The 20783-nt window shown below is 35.1% G+C and overlaps 1 protein-coding gene across 1 annotated transcript in view; it reads right to left on the bottom strand.

Moving 5' to 3' along the window:
• Window positions 1–20783, bottom strand: part of LOC123763973 (uncharacterized) — a 298070-nt gene that overhangs the window by 17310 nt on the left and 259977 nt on the right. Inside the window, exon 26 of the mRNA XM_069330107.1 lies at window positions 16360–18046. Coding sequence (XP_069186208.1) covers window positions 17503–18046 — 544 coding nt within the window. The 3' untranslated portion in view covers window positions 16360–17502. The remainder of the gene's footprint in view (window positions 1–16359; window positions 18047–20783) is intronic.

Consider the following 20783-nt stretch of genomic DNA (forward strand, 5'->3'; position numbering starts at 1 on the left):
CATGAATGTAAAGAAATGCCATTTTCTGGGTGAGTCCCCGAGGCTCCCTGGCATCCCTCCCTTCCTCCGGTCGGCGTTTTTTTTGCGTTTTTGACATCAAGCCTCAAGAACTGAGGTATGGGTAGCTGGCGTGGGGGTCTGGGACTCCCCAGGGGGAAGTCTGGGCAGGGGAAGCTGCGCAGACAGCGGCACTGCGACGTGTGACGTCACACTAGTTTGCTTGTTTTCTGTTGGGGAGTTCTATCCACTAGTTCAGGTTTTGGTAGCAATTTTAATCAGAATAGGGGTTTGTTTTGAGGCGCTTGCTTTTCTGGGTGCCTGTTCCGGTTGATGGCAGACATAGAATGCTTCCAACCACACGGGGTTTCTATAGACTATTGCTCCCTTTGACTCTCTGAGGGGGCCCGGTTCTGGCCGTGGTCCCCGGTAGGCCTAAGAACTCCATACACATGACTGATGCCAAAGTCTGACATTAGCATATCAGCCTGGGAAGCTCTGGGGAGCCTCCGGTACTTACCCAGAAAATGGCATTTCATTACATTCACCGCTGTTTTTTTTTTTAAGTCCTAGGCCGAAACAGCTAAATGGGCACCACCCATGGGTTAGTGTGGCTATTTATAGGCTAAACACGTATGTACATGCTGACAGCTCACATAATGTGTAATAATTAATTATTCAAGTTACATTATAAATTGTTTTGCAATAGAATACATTGAGGCCATATTGTCCATTTTTATGGTACAAAAAAATTTGCTGGTGGGCCCTAGGCTATGGCCTAATTGCTTATTGGGTAATTCGGCCCTGGTCATGTGGTTAAATTGAGCTGCTCTATGGACATAAATACTGTAGTCTCTTAACTGGCAAGCAGAGAAGGACAATCCAGGAGTTGTAGAGTTGTTTATTCATCAAGATAGAAATCTTCCCGGAGAAGGAACAAGTCCTCGTGATGGGCAATGATGACTGCAGCGTTAGTGACTGTATGGATTCTCTAATCACCATAAGAGAGTGCTACTCCCGAATACCAAAAACTGCTCTCACAATGCAGGAAACAATTCCCACTACCTAGTTACTCCCACCTCTATGAAAGTGACAATAACAGGAGCAGTAAAATGCTGCGTCCTGTCGCTGACAATTCAAGTGAAAGACCACTATGTGTCCTGTGTTCATGTGTGGATTAATTTAAAATCCACAGCAGAGGTAAGCTATAAATAGTACCACTAAGGAGTGTTAGTAAAATGCCTGCAACCAAACTTTTATAGTGTAAGGAGGGAGTTTAGTGGATGATTATTTGCCTTTATTTCATGTGAGCACATTCCAAGAGCTCTTAATGGGGACAGTTAATACATATAGTTCAATACAATATAAACAGACACACAAAATATAGTTAACATGATGGAAAAAAAAAAGACAGTTTATTGCCATGTACTTTGCATACTGTATTCATAGCCTGGCCTGTCTAAAGAAATGCCATGTGTTTATGAACTTTTCAGGGTCCATCTGACACATGAAAATGTAAAAAATAACAGTTATTTGGTCTTGATTCCACAAACCATAAGATATGATTTTATTAAAAAAAATTGTGTCGTAAGAATTTGCAGGTAGTTTAGAAACATTTACAGCTTTATTGTATTTTATTAGTGGGGAAAATGAACAGTCAAGTATTTTTTCATTACAAATTGAGCAATATACAGTAAATTCACACAATATACAAATGATGATGTAATGATGTGTTTGACTCACAATATTGCCTAAGTAAATATAATTCTAACTTTTTATATTTTAAATAAACACAAAATTATTATTTATGTTATCAAAATTAATTTTATTGTTGAACCTGAACTATAGAAACTAAAATATCTACGAGCAAAACACCTGAAGTGAGCAAGCTCTTGAGGTACCCTTCGTCTATGGATCTAAGAAACCAACAGAAAACATACGCTGATTATCCTGTTTTCAAAAAATGGCCAAAGAAAGTGTGGAATGCAAATAGCCAAGTGTATCAGATGTCAGAGCATTTCTTTTTTATCAAGTAATGCATACCATACAGCTTAAATTATCAAAATGATATTTACTCACTTGCATCATGCACATTCTTCACTTGTAAAAGTATCTGAGTAATTGTGAGTATAAAAGCTTGTGTGTGTACTTATATAAATACTGATTTGTATGTATTAGAAAAACATACTTTCCGAATCAAATATATACATATAGTTAAACACACACACACACACACACACACACACACACACACACACACACACTCACTCACAAACTCACTCATGCAAATTCACATGAAAAACAGTACACAAAAAGAGCCCAATCTCAATAATATATATACTGTATATATATATATATATATATATATGTCGTACCTAGTAGCCAGAACGCACTTCTCAGCCTACTATTCAAGGCCCGATTTGCCTAATAAGCCAAGTTTTCATGAATTAATTGTTTTTCGGCAACCTAACCTACCTAACCTAACCTAACCCAACTTTTTCCGCTACCTAACCTAACCTAACCTGTAAAGATAGGTTAGGTTAGGTTAGGTAGGGTTGGTTAGGTTCGGTCATATATCTATGTTAATTTTAACTCTAATAAAAAAAATTGACCTCATACATAATGAAATGGGTAGCTTTATCATTTCATAAGAAAAAAATTAGAGAAAATATATGATTTCAGGAAAACTTGGCTTATTAGGCAAATCGGGCCTTGAATAGTAGGCCGAGAAGTGCGTTCTGGCTACTAGGTACGACATATATATATATATATATATATATATATATATATATATATATATATATATATATATATATATATATATATATATATATATATATGTCGTACCTAGTAGCCAGAACGCACTTCTCAGCCTACTATACATGGCCCGATTTGCCTAATAACCCAAGTTTTCCTGAATTATTATATTTTCTCTATTTTTTTTCTTATGAAATGATAAAGCTACCCATTTCATTATATATGAGGTCAATTTTTTTTTATTGGAGTTAAAATTAACGTAGATATATGACCGAACCTAACCAATCCTACCTAACCTAACCTAATCAATCTTTATAGGTTAGGTTCGGTTAGGTAGCCGAAAAAGTTAGGTTAGGTTAGGTTAGGTAGGTTAGGTAGTCGAAAAAACATTAATTCATGAAAACTTGGCTTATTAAGCAAATCGGGCCTTGCATAGTAGGCTGAAAAGTGCGTTCTGGCTACTAGGTACGACATATATATATATATATATATATATATATATATATATATATATATATATATATATATATATATATATATATATATATATATATATATATATATATATATAAATATATATATATATATATATATAAATATATATATATATATATATATATATATATATATATATATATATATATATATATATATATATATATATATATATATATATATATATATATATATATATAAATATATATATATATATATATAAATATATATATATATATATATATATATATATATATATATATATATATATATATATTATGCAATTTAAATTCACAAGAAACAAATTATCCAGAGAGAGAATTCATCATATATCTCAGCAGTACACCAAGTGTGGTCCAACCTGGCACTGGTCAAAACAAAAGTTCTTACATACAATCAATAAACAGTTACCATAACTAACACCCTTAGCTCTTCCAACAGTGCTTAACAAAAAGTTTTCCCCATTGTGACATGAATTTAATTAAATTTAATTTCAAAATGATCAGCATACTAACTTTTGCCACTTAGGATACTATGTGATTTTAAAAGTACAGTACAGTAAGCAAATTTGCCTTTTTTCATCTTGTGCTACCCCATATCCTGATTGCCAAGTAATATAGCCCAAATGAAATATCAAAGATAAAATATTGTCTCATACATATTCAATCATCTGAAAGGATTGTTAAAGAACTCAAAAATATATACATCACCACACTGGATTTGCTGGAACCCTTGTAACATAATACATGTACAATTATCTGCATACAACCTAATTCTTGTGTAGAAATCTCTTATAAGTATCCAGTGTCCTTATCTAGCTGCTTTGAATTAATTAAAGAAACAATTGCTTGCAAGGTGAACATTTGCAATAGCCACATTATGTTAAGTGTTTACTTCATATGTGAACTAACATAAATTAGCAGATATTTTCTTCAGGAATAAGTTTTTCATATAAAAAACAATAATTTCATTAATTCCATTTACAAATTTCAGCAAGATGTGTACATTTTCTACTACCCCACACGTGAAAACAAACATTTCAACTTTAAACTTTTTTAATTTTCTATAGTTTTAAGTACTCTTAAAATCACATACTATTACAATAAAATAATGTAAACATGTTCAAACTCAGAAACAATAAGATACATATACATTTTTGGGTGTGTGTGTGTGTGTTTATGTAAAAATATTGAATATGCATGTATGAATATAAATATATGATATATGCAACTGTGTACATAAATATATCTGGTAAATTTAATGAGCTGAAATACTTTGAATATAAAATAGACATTGCAGTTAGAGGACTTACATTACAAACTTATACTTATGAAAACATCTTTCACATATATAATGGCATAAATAACATAAAATATATATACATACTGTAAATGAATTCAGTATATATATATATATATATATATATATATATATATATATACTGTATGTCGTACCTAGTAGCCAGAACGCACTTCTCAGCCTACTATGCAAGGCCCAATTTGCCTAATAAGCCAAGTTTTCCTGAGTTAATATATTTTCTCAAATTTTTTTCTTATGAAATGATAAAGCTACCCATTTCATTATGTATGAGGTCAATTTTTTTTTATTGGAGTTAAAATTAACGTAGATATATGACCGAACCTAACCAACCCTACCTAACCTAACCTAACCTATCTTTATAGGTTAGGTTAGGTTAGGTAGCCGAAAAAGTTAGGTTAGGTTGTCGAAAAAACATTAATTCATGAAAACTTGGCTTATTAGGCAAATCGGGCCTTGCATAGTAGGCTGAGAAGTGCGTTCTGGCTACTAGGTACGACATATATATTATATATACACACACACAAAATACATTTAATACTCAAAAGGAACTTTAAATCTACCTGCAAAACACTACCTTTTTCTCTCTTTCCCACACTCAAGGCTGGATGTATGAATCCTAAAAGTTCATTTAAGTTAGGAGAAAGTTGATTCGACGTTGAATTACTCTTGAATATTTTGCCCAGTGTGCACCTGTGTTAAGGGAAGATGGAGGGAGGTGCCTCTGCCAGTGTGTACACTGCAAGGTGGGAGGCATAAATGAATCAGAAGCACAAGTGGATATAGGAAATGATCCACTTGTGAGAGTGAGAGTGACAGAAGAGCAAGAGAAAAGAATTGGTGAAAATTACAGAAGTACAAGATGAGCAATTAAGGAGAAATGGAAACATTACTAAGCTTCTAACCTTCAAAATGCAGTCATCACCATGTATTAATTGTCAAGTGCAATGTGGCCATCATCAAATGAAGAAACTTAAACATTTAAATCAATGTTTAAATACCAATGTTGTCCATATGGTTCCAATAACTCAAGGTTGCTCAGCAGTCATGGGAGGCCACAAAATAATTTGGAGTCAGATGAACTTCAGCTCCTGATTCCCTCATTAACAAATGAGGACGACCACACCTACTTAGGCCAACATAACGCTCTTCACTGTATATTAAATACACATTTTTGTATTTATATACCAATATGTACAGATACCTGTACCTTGCTTTTAAATATATTTCATGTAAAAAAAAAAATTGCACAGGTCTGGCTTTTATCACTATGTAATTCTGACTTGTCCCAAAAGGAATGTTGACCAATGTTTGGGTCAAAATAAGGGTAAATATGATGCATATATTTGCCTAACATTTGATTGAGGATCTGCCTTTTCTAAAAAAAAGATGAGTTTTTTTTATGCACAAAAACAAGTTTGATTCTAGTCGCACTCTGAGGATTAAAGGATGAAACAAAGTATATTGCATAAAATTGGTGCCAAAGTGAGTGTAGACATAGGTACAGTAAGCAGTAATTCAGTGTTAATATAGCCATAGATAAGTTGTATGCCAATGTGAATATAGAAGTAGATAAGTGGCATTCCAATATGAGCATAGAATTAGTTAGGCTATGCTGTAGTATACTAATTAGAAAAAAGAGGTTCTGCAAAGTGAATATGTATTCTTAAAAAAAGGTACTAAAGTGTGGGTATGGCCAAGATGCAAGTCTGAATGTAGCCTAATACAGTAAGCCTTTAAAAGAAAAGGGCTAGTGTGAGTACAGAATTAAAAGGGAAGCAGTTAGCAGGTGTAGCCTTAGAAAGAGTATGAGTTTAGCCTTAAAATGAAAGATTGTAGTGTGAGTATGAGGGAGAAGTGGTAGTGTAAGTATAAGGAATAGGTGTTAGCATAAGTAAGAGGGAGAGGTGTTAGTGTAAATTTGAGGGAGAGGTGGTAATGTAAGTATAGGAGACAGGTTAAAGTGCATGTGAGAAGATACTAGCTAGAACAGAGCCTTAAGAAAAAGACTGCCACCACATCTTTTGGTGTTGAAGATATACTAAAAAAAAAAATGAGATTTTAGTAGGGGATTTAGAACCCTAAACCTTCAAAATAATTAAATTACAGAGGTGATAATGGATAATTTGTATTTATAAAACTTTGATATATTTTTCTTAAATGTAATCAGCATTATAACCAAAGTTGTATAAAAATATGTCCAGAATTCTGAGAGATTTACAAATCAGATTTTTTTTAAAAGATGTACTATACGGTTGTATAGTATTTTATTTGCCACAAGAAAAAAATAATAAATATAAAGCATTTTGGATATATTGTAATTTTTTGTAAAATTATCATTTAAAACCCATTTATGAAGGTTTTACAGTTTAAAATTTCAATACAGTAATATAAATAATTACTAAATTCCAGTGGGCAAAAATACGTTTGAGCAACGTTTAAGCGTCGGATCAAATTTTTCAACGTTTCGTAAACATAGAATCAATGTTAAATCAATATTGAATATTACATCAACATCATTTGCCCTGCGTGAAGTGAATCATAATATGGCACAAGTGCAGCAACTACTGTACCAATTTGCACACAGTAATGAACTGTGAAACCTCTGATCTCTTATCACCAATTAAAAACACAGTCATGCATTAAAAAACCATTTCATATATGTAATATACCAACTGTTATTGAATTAAAAAGGAAAAGTCTTAAAATTCACTTTTATATACTGTATAACAATTTCATTTTAACATCAGCGATAGCTTCATCAATATTGTCTACAGACTTGAAACAATAATTAAAAGTCATTCCTCACTAACTTAATGCCAGCATGTCTGACAATGTCAGCATGTCTGACAGTGCCAGTATGTCTGACAGTGCCAACATGCCTGACAGTGCCAGTATGTCTGACAATGTCAGCATGTCTGACAGTGCCAGTATGTCTGACAGTGACAACATGTCTGACAGTGCCAGTATGTCTTGACAGTGATAGTATGTCTGACAAATGCTAGTATGTCTGACAATGCCAGTATATCTTGACAATGCCAGTATGTCTGACAATGCCACCATGTCTGACAGTGCCAGTATATCTGACAATGGCAGTATGTCTGACAATGTCAACATGTCTGACAATGTCAGTATGTCTTACTATATCAGCATGTCTGACAATGCCAGCATGACTGACAATGACAATATGTGTGTGACAATGTCAGCATGTCCGACAGTGCCAGTATACCTGACAGTGCCAGTATGTCTGACAATATCAGCATGTCTGACAGTGCCAGTATGCCTGAAAATGCCAGTATGTCTGACAATGTCAGCATGTCTGATAATGAGATTAGTTCATGGTCCTTAGAAGCATTTTGAAATAATGATATTTAGAGTGCATAATCTGTTTACAGACAAAATAGTAGTACATCAATACTGCTGTAGCACTAGTACAGTAATGTACTTAAGCAGTAACAAAATGAGAACTCGACTAAGACTACAGATATGACAAAATTTACTTCACGTAGTGACTGATTACTGGAACAGTTTTAAAGAGATAGATTAATAACTAAATATGCTTCTATCAAAAGAAGGCAACTCAGATATGTATCTATCTCCACAATTGAAAAATATGTTTAGCATCTGGTGATGGTAGAAAAGAAGCAGATGTGGGGAAGTTGGAGTAGGATGACAGAAAATGGAAGTATTAGGCAGAATAGGAGCACATTAGGAGGAGTTTTGAGGAGGAAGAGAATGAAGATGCAGTAGAGGAGGAGGTCTGCAATATTGTACAATAATGCAGACTCAAATTTGGTACTGTATTAAGTACTGGAGAAGTACTGATGAGGTGTATATGTTAAGGTAATACTTGAGAGCTTTTTATAAAGATGCAATGGAGAGGACTTGAAGCTTTGAGCATTTAATAAATATTTACTGAAGTGTTAATGGAAGAGAAGACATTTTAAGCGTTGAAAACTGTCAAAAATGTGTTGGACAAATAATGATTGTGAGCACTATGAGTCAAACTAGAAAATATAGAGAATTGTTTGAGATGAAACGTTGGATGAATGTTACTGAGGTATCTTTGGGCAATGCAGTACAGTGTCTGATTACTGGATTACTGAAGAATGGTTGGAAGACCTTTCAGTAGTATTAGTGAAGACCTAAAATGATTTATTATTAAGGGAATTTTGATGGTATGATGAAAGACTGAGGGCAACATGTTGGAGCTAAGAAGAGGTAATTTATAAAGAGCAAGCATTAACACAGAATGACAATATAAAGCATGAAAGGAATATGAGAACAGAATAGGAGCTGGGATTGAAGGACGGAATGAAGGACAATGCCTGACCACTTGGACTATCAAAGGTCTAATACTAATAAGCAAGAAGGGTAGCCATCACTCTCCCAATAAGTCTAAGTGAATGGATGGACACAATGAGAATTAATGAACTTACTGGAGATGTGAGCAGATTGAATGGTTGGAGAATTATTGAATCAATGTTAGAGAAATTTTCAAGGAAAAGAAGGAATGTTGGGAATGTGTCAAATAGTAGACATATTGAAGGAGACTAAGAATAAAAAGTTTGCCTCAGCCAGTGTATTTCCATTGACATTACAATTTGATCTACCAGAAGGAATGCAAATGTTCCTAACAATATATTTTTATGAACAATGAAAATTGATTAGGAAAGTGTGAGAATATAAGAAAAATGAGTATGATACTGGATATTATAAGAAGAACCACCATTGTGGAGACAAATGATACACAAATATATTATTAAATGAAGAGACAAAGTATTAAAGTTAATGAGTAATGAAGATAATGGATATAGTATAAAGTAATGTAACAAGTGACTTCGAGATTCTCTCTTTGCACTAGTTAAGTTAGAATAGAACATTATATATATATTTAGGTTACTTTATTCTTTATTTTTTATTTTATATTCCAGTTTCCCTGATACAATTCACTATACAAGGAATCATAAATATGTTCTGCTCATATATAAAGCTGGCCACATGTAGGCACAATTGACTATAACAAATAAACTAAACTAAAACTTAATTAATCACCAGGAGATGTATTGCCAAAAATACAATATTTATTTTACTTAGCTCGACTCAGTATTTATGTATTGCTGGATAAAAAATTGAATTCTGTCATCATTAAGCCTTATTCCACTATTAACATTTCAAGGGCCTTGTTGTTATTAAATACAGTATATTGAAGTAACTTTTGTCTTTTCCAATGAAATGCAGATACTGACACCTCTAGAAAATAAATTTCTATATTATAAAAAGACATGTGATTAATTTGAATTGTATTAAGCTTATTTAAATAAGCATATTTTAAGTTTCAATTTCCATGCATGTATTTATTATAACAAATAAATTATATATACAATGGGGTCTCGACTTACGATGCTAATCCATTCCCAGAGACGGATCGTAAGTCAAAATATCGTAAGTTGAAGCGATTTTTCCCATAAAAAATAAAGGGAATCGAATTAATCCGTTCCCCACCCTCCAAAATATTATCATACAAATATATTTTATACTGAATACAATGTTTTTTCTAACTACAATACAGTACCTAAGTTTATCTTACCTTTATGGAGGGCTCTTGATGGCATGTGGAAGATGGTGATGAAGGGGGGGAGGAGAGGTGTTACTGTTTGGAAGGGAAGTCCCCTTCCATTATCACATCAGGCAGTGATGTTTTCTCTGGGGTACTCTATCTCCTACGTTTTGCCTGATTACCACTAGGACCTGGTTGTGGTTCAGTGCTTGTTTGTCTCACTACAAATTTGTCAAGAGACATTTGTTTTTCCCTTCGTTTTAACTTTTGTCTGTAATGATGCATCACTTTAGCACCCATAATGCCCTTTTTCTTAGCCAGTATGGCATATATCGTTGACTGAGATTTGTTGTACTGCCTAGCCAGTCCAACAACCCGCACACCATCTTCATAATTACGAATGATCTCTTGTTTCTGCTCTATGGTAAGTTCATCCTTACATGGGATCTCATATGTTGAGTCTTACCACTGACTTTCCAGGGACTCATGGCATGATATATAATAATTACTTTAATGTTCAAAATGCAAAAAATCACCACAAAAGCGAAATTTCTTATAGGCGCGATCGTCACTAAGCTGGCAGCTGTAGTAAACTAAGGCAGGTCGGCCGCGTGACCGGGAACCACGCGCTCGGTTGACCTGAACGTGTACCAATAAATATAGTAAGTCGACGACACCATCGTATGTCGAGTTGCATTTTTCGTTGAAATTTACATCGTTACTCGAAATTATTGTAAGTAGAGGCAATCGTAAGTCGAGATGCCACTGTATATATATATATATATATATATATACATATATATATATATATATATATATATATATATATATATATATATATATATATATATATATATATATATATATATATATATATATATATGTCGTACCTAGTAGCCAGAACGCACTTCTCTGCCTACTATGCAAGGCCCAATTTGCCTAATAGGCCGAGTGATTTTCCTTATTTTCAATAAATAGTTTCCAATTGCTTTTTTTGAATTCTTATCATTATATTATATCAAGAACATAAATTGTTGATTTAGTTATGTAAGTTTAGGTTAGGTTTAGATAGGTTAGGAAGGGTTGGTTTGGTTCGGTCATATAGTAACTAACTATGTTAGTTTAACCCTTAAACTGCGCAACACGTCATATGACGTTACCGAAAAAGTGCGCAACACGTCATAAGACGTGTTGGAGTACTACGCAAGATTTAAACGGCCCACAGATACACGGGGTTCACCACACCTTCATCAGGGCTCTTGTAAACAGACGCCATTTTAAAAAAAAATCGTGGGCCAAACTCCCGGGTGTTATTGGCCTCAGTATTGAGTGAGCAACCAAGCCTGATGCACGCAGCATGAGCTAACAGCACTGCTGTTCAGCTTGTGACCACAGCATCGCCTAAAAATGCCAAAATATACTTGTTCATGCTATTATGTAGCGATGATATTATTACAGAAGACCCCTGACTGTGATAAAACTGACCAGGGTTCTGATAATAGCAGGATTGTGGTGATATTTAGCGCTGTGCGCCATGGAGGGAGGAGTAATGCTGTGGGAGGGAGGGTGGTGGCGATGTCTTCTGACTGTGTGTGGCCACCTTTTATTGACTGCACTCAGCATTCCAGCTTAGTGGTTCACTATGGTGAACACAAATGTAGATACTTATATATAACGTGTGTATAGAGGGTATAAACAGCAAGAGAAGGTTTGGAGCCGCCATTTTGGTGAGGGCGGTGGCGTCGTCTGCACGACGCCACCGTGCAGACGACGGTGTTGTTTACTGATTACCACGATGGTCTTTGGGCATCATACCAGTTTATTTGTACAAGTATGGTGAATAAAACTGGTAGATATTTATATATAATGTGTGTATATAGCGTAATAACACCACACAGTATTGTTGGAGGAGAAATATTAGTGCGTCTGGCCTTGAGGGCGGTAGCCATCAGCTGACTGTGTGAGGTCCTACGTCTTTGTGCCTTTACTCACCATACAAGCTTAGATATACAGTTATGGTGAACAAAGCATGTAAATACTTATATATAACATCTGTATATAAGATATATAGCATAATAACACCACACAGTATTGTTGGAGGAGAAATATTAGTGCGTCTGGCCTTGAGGGCGGCAGCCATCAGCTGACTGTGAGAGGTCCTACGTCTTTGTGCCTTTACTCACCATACAAGCTTAGATGTACAGTTATGGTGAACAAAACATGTAAATACTTATATATAATGTCTGTATATAAGATATATAGCATAATAACACCACACAGTATTGTTGGAGGAGAAATATTAGTGCGTCTGGCCTTGAGGGCGGTAGCCATCAGCTGACTGTGTGAGGTCCTACGTCTTTGTGCCTTTACTCACCATACAAGCTTAGATGTACAGTTATGGTGAACAAAACATGTAGATACTTATATATAACGTCTGTATATAGTGAATTATAGCAAAAACAGTATTGTGGGAGGAGAATGTGGGCGAGTCAGATGACTGGAGGGAGGGCGGGAGTGGCTGGCTGGTACACGGCGGTCATTCCTCGTTACTTTTTGACTCATAATAGCTACTTAGTGGTTCGTTATAGTGAACAAAACATGCAGATACTTATATATAACCTGTGTATATAGTGTAATAACCGACAAAGTATTTGTTCACTGATTGATGAACATAATTGAATCAACAATATGCACACCATATTTTTGAGTACAGCAATGATTCACTCATTTTATTATATAAATATATCAAACTACACACTATTGAATAATATTACAGCAAAAAAACTATGAAAAATCAGAGACATTGAAATAATTAGGTAATTATCTCTTTGTGGCAACTCCGGCCTGACAGCTGGCGAGCAACAAATCGCCTGGGACGCATGCTGAGTCAGCGCCTATAATTTGCCAGACTTCCCCACCCAATAGCGGGCAATATATGCCACTTACTATTTTTTTATTATTTTTCCCGTGATCAGTGAACACAAATTAACAGGTTAGGAAGAAAAAATAATTTTATTTTTTTCAAAATGACACGCCTGTGGGGATGACAGGATATTAAACCCTGAGCATGTTAAGGGTTAAGGGTTAAACTCAAATTAAAAAAAATGAACTCAAACATAATGAAATGGATAGATTTATCATTTCATAAGAAAAAATAAGGAAAAATATATAAATTCATGAAAACTTGGCTTATTAGACAAATCGAGCCTTGCATAGTAGGCCAAATAGCGCATTTTGGCAACTAGGCACAACATATATACAATATATATATATATATATATATATATATATATATATATATATATATATATATATATATATATATATATATATATATTATGTCGTACCTAGTAGCCAGAACGCACTTCTCAGCCTAATATGCAAGGCCCGATTTGCCTAATAAGCCAAGTTTTCATGAATTATTTGTTTTTCGTCTACCTAACCTACCTAACCTAACCTAACCTAACTTTTTCGGCTACCTAACCTAACCTAACCAATAAAGATAGGTTAGGTTAGGTTAGGTAGGGTTGGTTAGGTTAGGTCATATATCTACGTTAATTTTAACTCCAATAAAAAAAAATTGACGTCATACATAATGAAATGGGTAGCTTTATCATTTCATAAGAAAAAAATTATAGTAAATATATTAATTCAGGAAAACTTGGCTTATTAGGCAAATCGGGCCTTGCATAGTAGGCTGAGAAGTGAATTCTGGCTACTAGGTACGACATATATATATATATATATATATATATATATATATATATATATGTCGTACCTAGTAGCCAGAACGCACTTCTCAGCCTACTATGCAAGGCCCGATTTGCCTAATAAGCCAAGTTTTCCTGAATTAATATATTTTCTCTAATTTTTTTCTTATGAAATGATAAAGCTACCCATTTCATTATGTATGAGGTAATTTTTTTTTATTGGAGTTAAAATTAATGTAGATATATGACCGAACCTAACCAACCCTACCTAACCTAACCTAACCTATCTTTATAGGTTAGGTTGGGTTAGGTAGCCGAAAAAGTTTAGTTAGGTTAGGTTAGGTAGGTTAGGTAGCCGAATAACAACTAATTCATGAAAACTTGGCTTATTAGGCAAATTGGGCCTTGCATAGTAGGCTGAGAAGTGCGTTCTGACTACTAGGTACGACATATATATATATATATATATATATATATATATATATATATATATATATATATATATATATATATATATATATATATATATATATATATTATATATATATATATATATTATATATATATATATATATATATATATATATATATATATATATATATATATATATATATATATATATAATTATTTCAATACATATTAATACTACTGAAATGTTCATACTATAGTATACTTCAATGAATTTGAGCATTAAATATATACAATTTAAAAAATCAATATATATTTCGTAACATTTTCCCTGAAGATAGTTGTTCTGACTGTATGTAAATATTCTGTCAAATTAAATGACCTGACACCATAACACTTGACATGTTTATTCTTGGAGACCCATTTAATTAATAATAACAATATTTTTCTTAACAAAAATAAATATATAAGAACTAACTTTTTTTAAATAATTATCTTATAATGAACAAGAAACTATTTGAGTTAGATTATCCATTTCAGAATTATATGAGAATGTAGACAGCATTCATGACAGTCACAGTAATATATAAACTTTTGTTAAATTATAATTAAATCTATTCATATTAAAAAAAATCATTTAATGTTTGAAGTAAAGAAAGTTTCAAACTTTCTGGTAACTAGCAAAATCTTACCATTCTGCACAACTTTCCATAAAAGTAGGTGCTTCCAAAAATTTCTGGAATTTAAGCTTATTTAAAGAATTAAATGTAAACTTTCTTCAACTGATTTGCATACTGTTCTAAATGCCAACAGGTTATTCAAGGAAGCAACAGTAATGGGCCACATGGCTAAAATTCCTGAGGAGTAAAACAGAATAGACTAAGGGGCATATGGAGACCAGATACTAAACTTGAATATAAAATCAGTACTGTATATACACAAGACATACAGTATACAGAGATTTCTCCCCATTTTCTTGGCACCACCGTTTAAATAAAAATTATGGAAACTTACTACTTTTATTCACACGATAAATAGTTAGCTTTCACTTAAAATCAATATTTTCTTTGGAGATGATTTGTGAAAAAGCAGTCGGCTCCTTCACCCACAAAAATGGCCTTGTGAAACATTTTTATACAAATTCTAAATACTGGTACAGTACAGAAAAACAAAATAAATTTATAGATTTTGCTGATACTACCAGATAAATTTTATATTTTCTGAAATGAGTTACAACAACCCACTTCCTGGCATAACCATTAAGTTGTAACTGTTGGCACAAAAAGAAGCAATGATAAAATAAACATTGCTGACTACAAGCAAAGACTACGAATTAATTACACAAATCAGAAGATGTACACAACCCTTTTCATGACTGCTATGGAAAACAAGAATTTGGTGATGAAAGCATGTACACTGTGTTATGCATGATTATGTCCTAAAAGCTATAGCACTGTACATATGTAGATAGATGGGTGTGCTTAGCACATACCTAGCATAGTGACCCTTAAACCACATTTATCACTATGGCAAATAATGACCACAAGGGAGCAGCAATGCCGAGAGAAGCTCTTGTTTGCAACCTTCAACCATGTGACCCGTATCAGTCCAGCAGCACAGACTTAGGGCACCACTATGCACCTAATACCACAACCTCAATGTCTGTTGTGTTTACATCAAGAGCAATTTCCTAGAGCAAATTTTACCTAATGGAACCTTTTATTATTTTATGCTACCATCTAATTTAACATTTGTTGCAAAGCACTTGTATTAAATCACTGTCACTTCTCAGTCAATTAATATGACAATGAATGCATAATGAGTTCTTGCTGTAAGCATCATTTGGCATGAACATGTCACATAAAATGAGTCTCGGAAGCAAGAATCTGATTATTTATTGGTGAACCAAGAAAATATTTTCTGTCTTGGCATGGAGTATATTTTGAGGTAATTTGGAAAATTAGATAAATTAAATAGAAAAAAAGAAGGAAAAAGTCGATTCACTCCAAAGATAAGGCAGGAAATTATAAGTGTTAAGGAAGAAGACAAACCTTGCCATTTATCACATCACTTTCTCCTTTTAACAGAAGTAAACTTGATTACATAGACCTTACCCCATTCAGGCTGTGAGAGTTGCATATTAGGATGAATGAAGAGAGCAAAAAGTGCTGCCAACAATGTAGACAAATACCAGGATGTGAGAAGACTATTAGTGTTTAACACTTTATCTGTAAGGACTTGATCAAATCTTACAGACAAAACACTGTCTACAAATCTAATCTAATCTCATCTTGATGTTTTCTATGCATATTTGTATACATACTAGATTGAATGTATTTGAGAATAAAGTTAATGTGCTGGACATGCACTGTTAAAGTTAAATTTAAGTCAACTCATTAATACTATTAAGACTTAACTGCTCTTCCTCACAAGTATGAAGAGGGAGTAAAGTTGATAGACAGCAACTTAGTCAAAGGCAATGAACGTGACGCATCTTGCCAGAAGTATGCTTCATGCTCACGGCACACCAGGACTATTGTAAACAATGTTACTGCCTCAATATACATAAATACCTCAAAAAACAGACAGAAAATGATGGAAAAAATCTATATACTAAACATAAAACTTTGGCATTGTATTTAGTAATATACTAAATATATATCTTTATTAAAAGTTTGCAAAATAGTGCTCAAAAATCCAAGAGCTTTAGATCAATAAAATTACATCAAGACATCTATAATCAGCAGTAACCATGGAGTGAAAAAAAGGGATTGGAGGAATATTGTGGGCCCAGAACTGCAGAATTGCTTCACTTCACAGCAACAACTGCCATTCACCCGCGAGGTTTTATCTTCAGCATTGGCACATGATAGCTGTCTTAAAACAATGATTCATATTGCATCAGAGCTTGCATATGAATCCCCTTGCATAATGAGATAATACTGATAGATGCCATCTGCAGTGTTGATATCCACAGCATAGAATGCAAACTATTATCAGCAAGCATTTCTTCTGTGCTATTTAAGAATATTTACACCATTCTGAGTAACAAAATCTAATAAATAACACTTAAATAATATAAAATAGAATGACCAGAAAAAGATTAGCATTTGAGTACTGTACATGACACATGCTTCGCTGCTAAGATCTGGTCTTGAGCGCCTCCATTAGGAAACTTCAGTGTACAGCAATAATCTGCCATCTAAACCACTAGAACACTACTTTGGTCACTTAGATTGGCCTAAGTGGGCCTTTCCCTATACAGGCGTGACACTAGTCCATAAATCACGAGATATATCTGTGGTACAGTAATCTCCCTGCTGTCTACTTACTAAACTTTCTTTCTCTTTTTCTTTATTGTCTTTATGTACTAAAGACATATACCTTGAAGAGACATACTGAGCAGGGGGCAGTAAAGGGTCCTCTCCCACTTCACTTTCCTCAAGCATCACATGATTTAAGTTTAGAGCGTCCAAGTTGGAATGTGCAGAGATCATGCCATCTTCACTCAAACTTGTCGTGAGGGGTGGAATATTCATCACCATATTACCACTCATTGACCGCTTTCTACTTGAAGATGCCACATTCTGCAGCCGATTGTTGATTGATAAGGATAATTTTCTGGTCTTGTCTGGAATTCTCATTTCAAGTGATAACGTATCCTCAATCTGCACTGAAGACTGGGGTCCATCTAAGCACGGCGAAATCAACCGTGGATAATTAATTAGGTGTTCAATTATTTGCAACACCTGTGGCCTTCTTAGTGGATTGCGATGCCAGCAAGTCTTCAACAACACATCTCTAAAGGAATAAAATTACTTTATCAAATGATGACCAAATTACACATTGGAAAATGAAAAACAACAACATTTCAGTCCGTCTTGGACCAGTATCAAATCATGTGATAGAGGAGAGGAAGGTACAGACAAATAAATAAGGTAAGAGAGTGAGATGAAAGGTAAGGAGCAGGTAAGAGATAAAAGTAAGAATAAGATGAAAGGCAAGAATGGAATGAGAATAAGAGGAAGGCAAGAATAAGAAAAGGGGTAAGAATAAGAGAAAGTTTAAGTGTAAAACTTTATTAAAGTCATATACAATAATTTAGCTATGATGCAATAATAAATAGGTCGACATATATATTTGTTGATACCTTGTTTTCCTAGTGTCCATAACAGCAAGGTATTTCTCTCAATTTCAACTCAATTTCTCTTAGATCACATAAACTGGAATGTAAATACAAGGCACTGGAATGCTGGGCTGTACAAATAGCATATTAATGTTTAAACGTGAAGAAAGAGATTTACCAGTCTGGCCAATGTAAACACGTGTACACTCATTTTATTATGTCAAAGACATAATAAAAAGGAAGGTGGCGAGGTATACAACAGGCAACGGAACAATTAATACCGCAATACCTGTACTTTCCAATAAAATTGTTCTACAGAAACGTCTTCTCCATGGCCTACAAAGCAGAGGAAAGAGGTGGAGGCCAAGACCGTCAGTAGTTTCAAAGCGTTATATGACAAAGAGTGCTGGGAAGACGGGACACCACAAGTGTAGCTCTCATCCTGTAACTACACTTGGGTAATTACACTTAGGTAATTACAGGGGTTACTATAGGCCATTGCTCCCCATGCCTCTCTGAGGGGGCCAGGTTCTGGCTTGTGGTCCCCAGTAGGCCCACAGATCTCCATACACATGACTGATGCCAAAGTCTGGCATTAGCATATCAGCCTAGTAAGCTCCGGGGAGCCGAAGGGGCTTCCCTCAGAAAAAGAGAAATAAACGGGGAAAAAATTGAGAAAATTCAAAAAAATCTAGGGGGAAACAATCGCCAGGTTCATAACATAAATGAGACAGTATTTTCCACTTGTTATGTTGATGATCAATGTTGATGAAGTATAGTTATTTACATGGAAGAGGTGGTGGTTGATGGTGTTGGGTTGACTGAAGTGGAGAATAATGGTGATAAAGTAACCTCAGATGTTGAAGCATTTGGGTCAACATGTGATGAGTCAGGTGCAGGGGAGGCAATGCCAGCTTTCTTGGAAGCCTTTGCAAAAGACTCTTTAATTAACATTTGTTTCATTTCCTTTGATCTTGCTTTAATAAACTTCATATACAAATTGTACTGGCTAATCATGCCCTTAGTTTCAAACTCACTGTAACTAGTGTCCATAAATACCAGAGTGCCATCAAAATGTTGCGGGCAAGTGGCAGGCTAGCAGGCAGGTTGGCTGGCAAGCAGGCTTGCTAGCTAGCAGGTGGGCTGGCTGGCTGGCTAGTAGGTGGGTGGGCTGGCAGCCTAGCAGGCAGGTTGGCTGGCTAGCAAGCTTGCTGGCTAGCAAGTCGGAAAACTTTATTTCCGACTTGCAATAGTATTCACTTTCTCTATTACTAATTTCTCGATCCACATTCCCCTATTACACTTGTTGGAAACCAATTTGCTAGTAAGCACACCCACACACACATGGTGGGCACACAGGACGTGGTCCTATGGGGTGGGTTCTGGCACCACGAGGTGGACTCCACAAAATTCACTTGTTATTTCCTTAAAGCACAAAAGTCGGATGGCAATCACTATGGTATATTGTTTAATAAGTTGAGAGGCACTTTATGAGTTATCTGACTGTGTTTAGTTCCTGTATCACTGAAATATCCCGAGATATGTGTTGTTTTTCACAGAGCTCGTGCTCTGTGTGCTTCCCCTCCCCACACGCTACGGACACACTACAATACGGTGTTGATATGGTTCAGATTTTCGGCTACCTTCCCTACCAGATGGTGGCCTTGGAGGCAGACTGCCCTGACTGACTGACTGACTGACTGACTGACTGACTGACTGACTGTCCTGACTGAGTGCCCTGACTGGTTGATACCTGGTTGATACCCGGTTGATGGGGTTCTGGGAGTTCTTCTACTCCCAAGCCTGGCCCGAGGCCAGGCTCGACTCGTGAGAGTTTGGTCCACCAGGCTGTTGCTTGGAGCGACCCGCAGGCCCACATACCCACCACAGCCCGGCTGATCTGGAACTTCTCTTAGAAAACAGTCCAGTTTTCTCTTGAAGATGTCCACGGCTGTTCCGGCAATATTTCTTATAGTCGCTGGGAGGACGTTGAACAACCGCGGACCTCTGATGTTTATAGTGTTCTCTGATTGTGCCTATGGCACCTCTGCTCTCCACTGGTTCAATCTTGCATTTTCTTCCATATCGTTCACTCCAGTACGTTGTTATTTTACTGTGTAGATTTGGGACTTGGCCCTCCAGTATTTTCCATGTGTATATTATTTGGTATCTCTATCGTCTCCTTTCTAGAGAGTACATTTGGAGAGCTTTGAGACAATCCCAATAATTTAGGTGTTTTATCTTGTCTATGCGTGCCATATATGTTCTCTGTGTTCTCGTGACTTGAAGAGTACAACCATTGAGATGGGATCCCTGGATTTGAAAGTTCTCGTACTCCATCCTATCATTTTTCTGGATGACGCAATATTTGCTTGGTTATGCTCCCTAAATGTTAGATTGTCGGACATCATT

The sequence above is a fragment of the Procambarus clarkii genome, chromosome 23 (assembly GCF_040958095.1).
Source record: "Procambarus clarkii isolate CNS0578487 chromosome 23, FALCON_Pclarkii_2.0, whole genome shotgun sequence".
Classification (NCBI taxonomy): domain Eukaryota; kingdom Metazoa; phylum Arthropoda; class Malacostraca; order Decapoda; family Cambaridae; genus Procambarus; species Procambarus clarkii.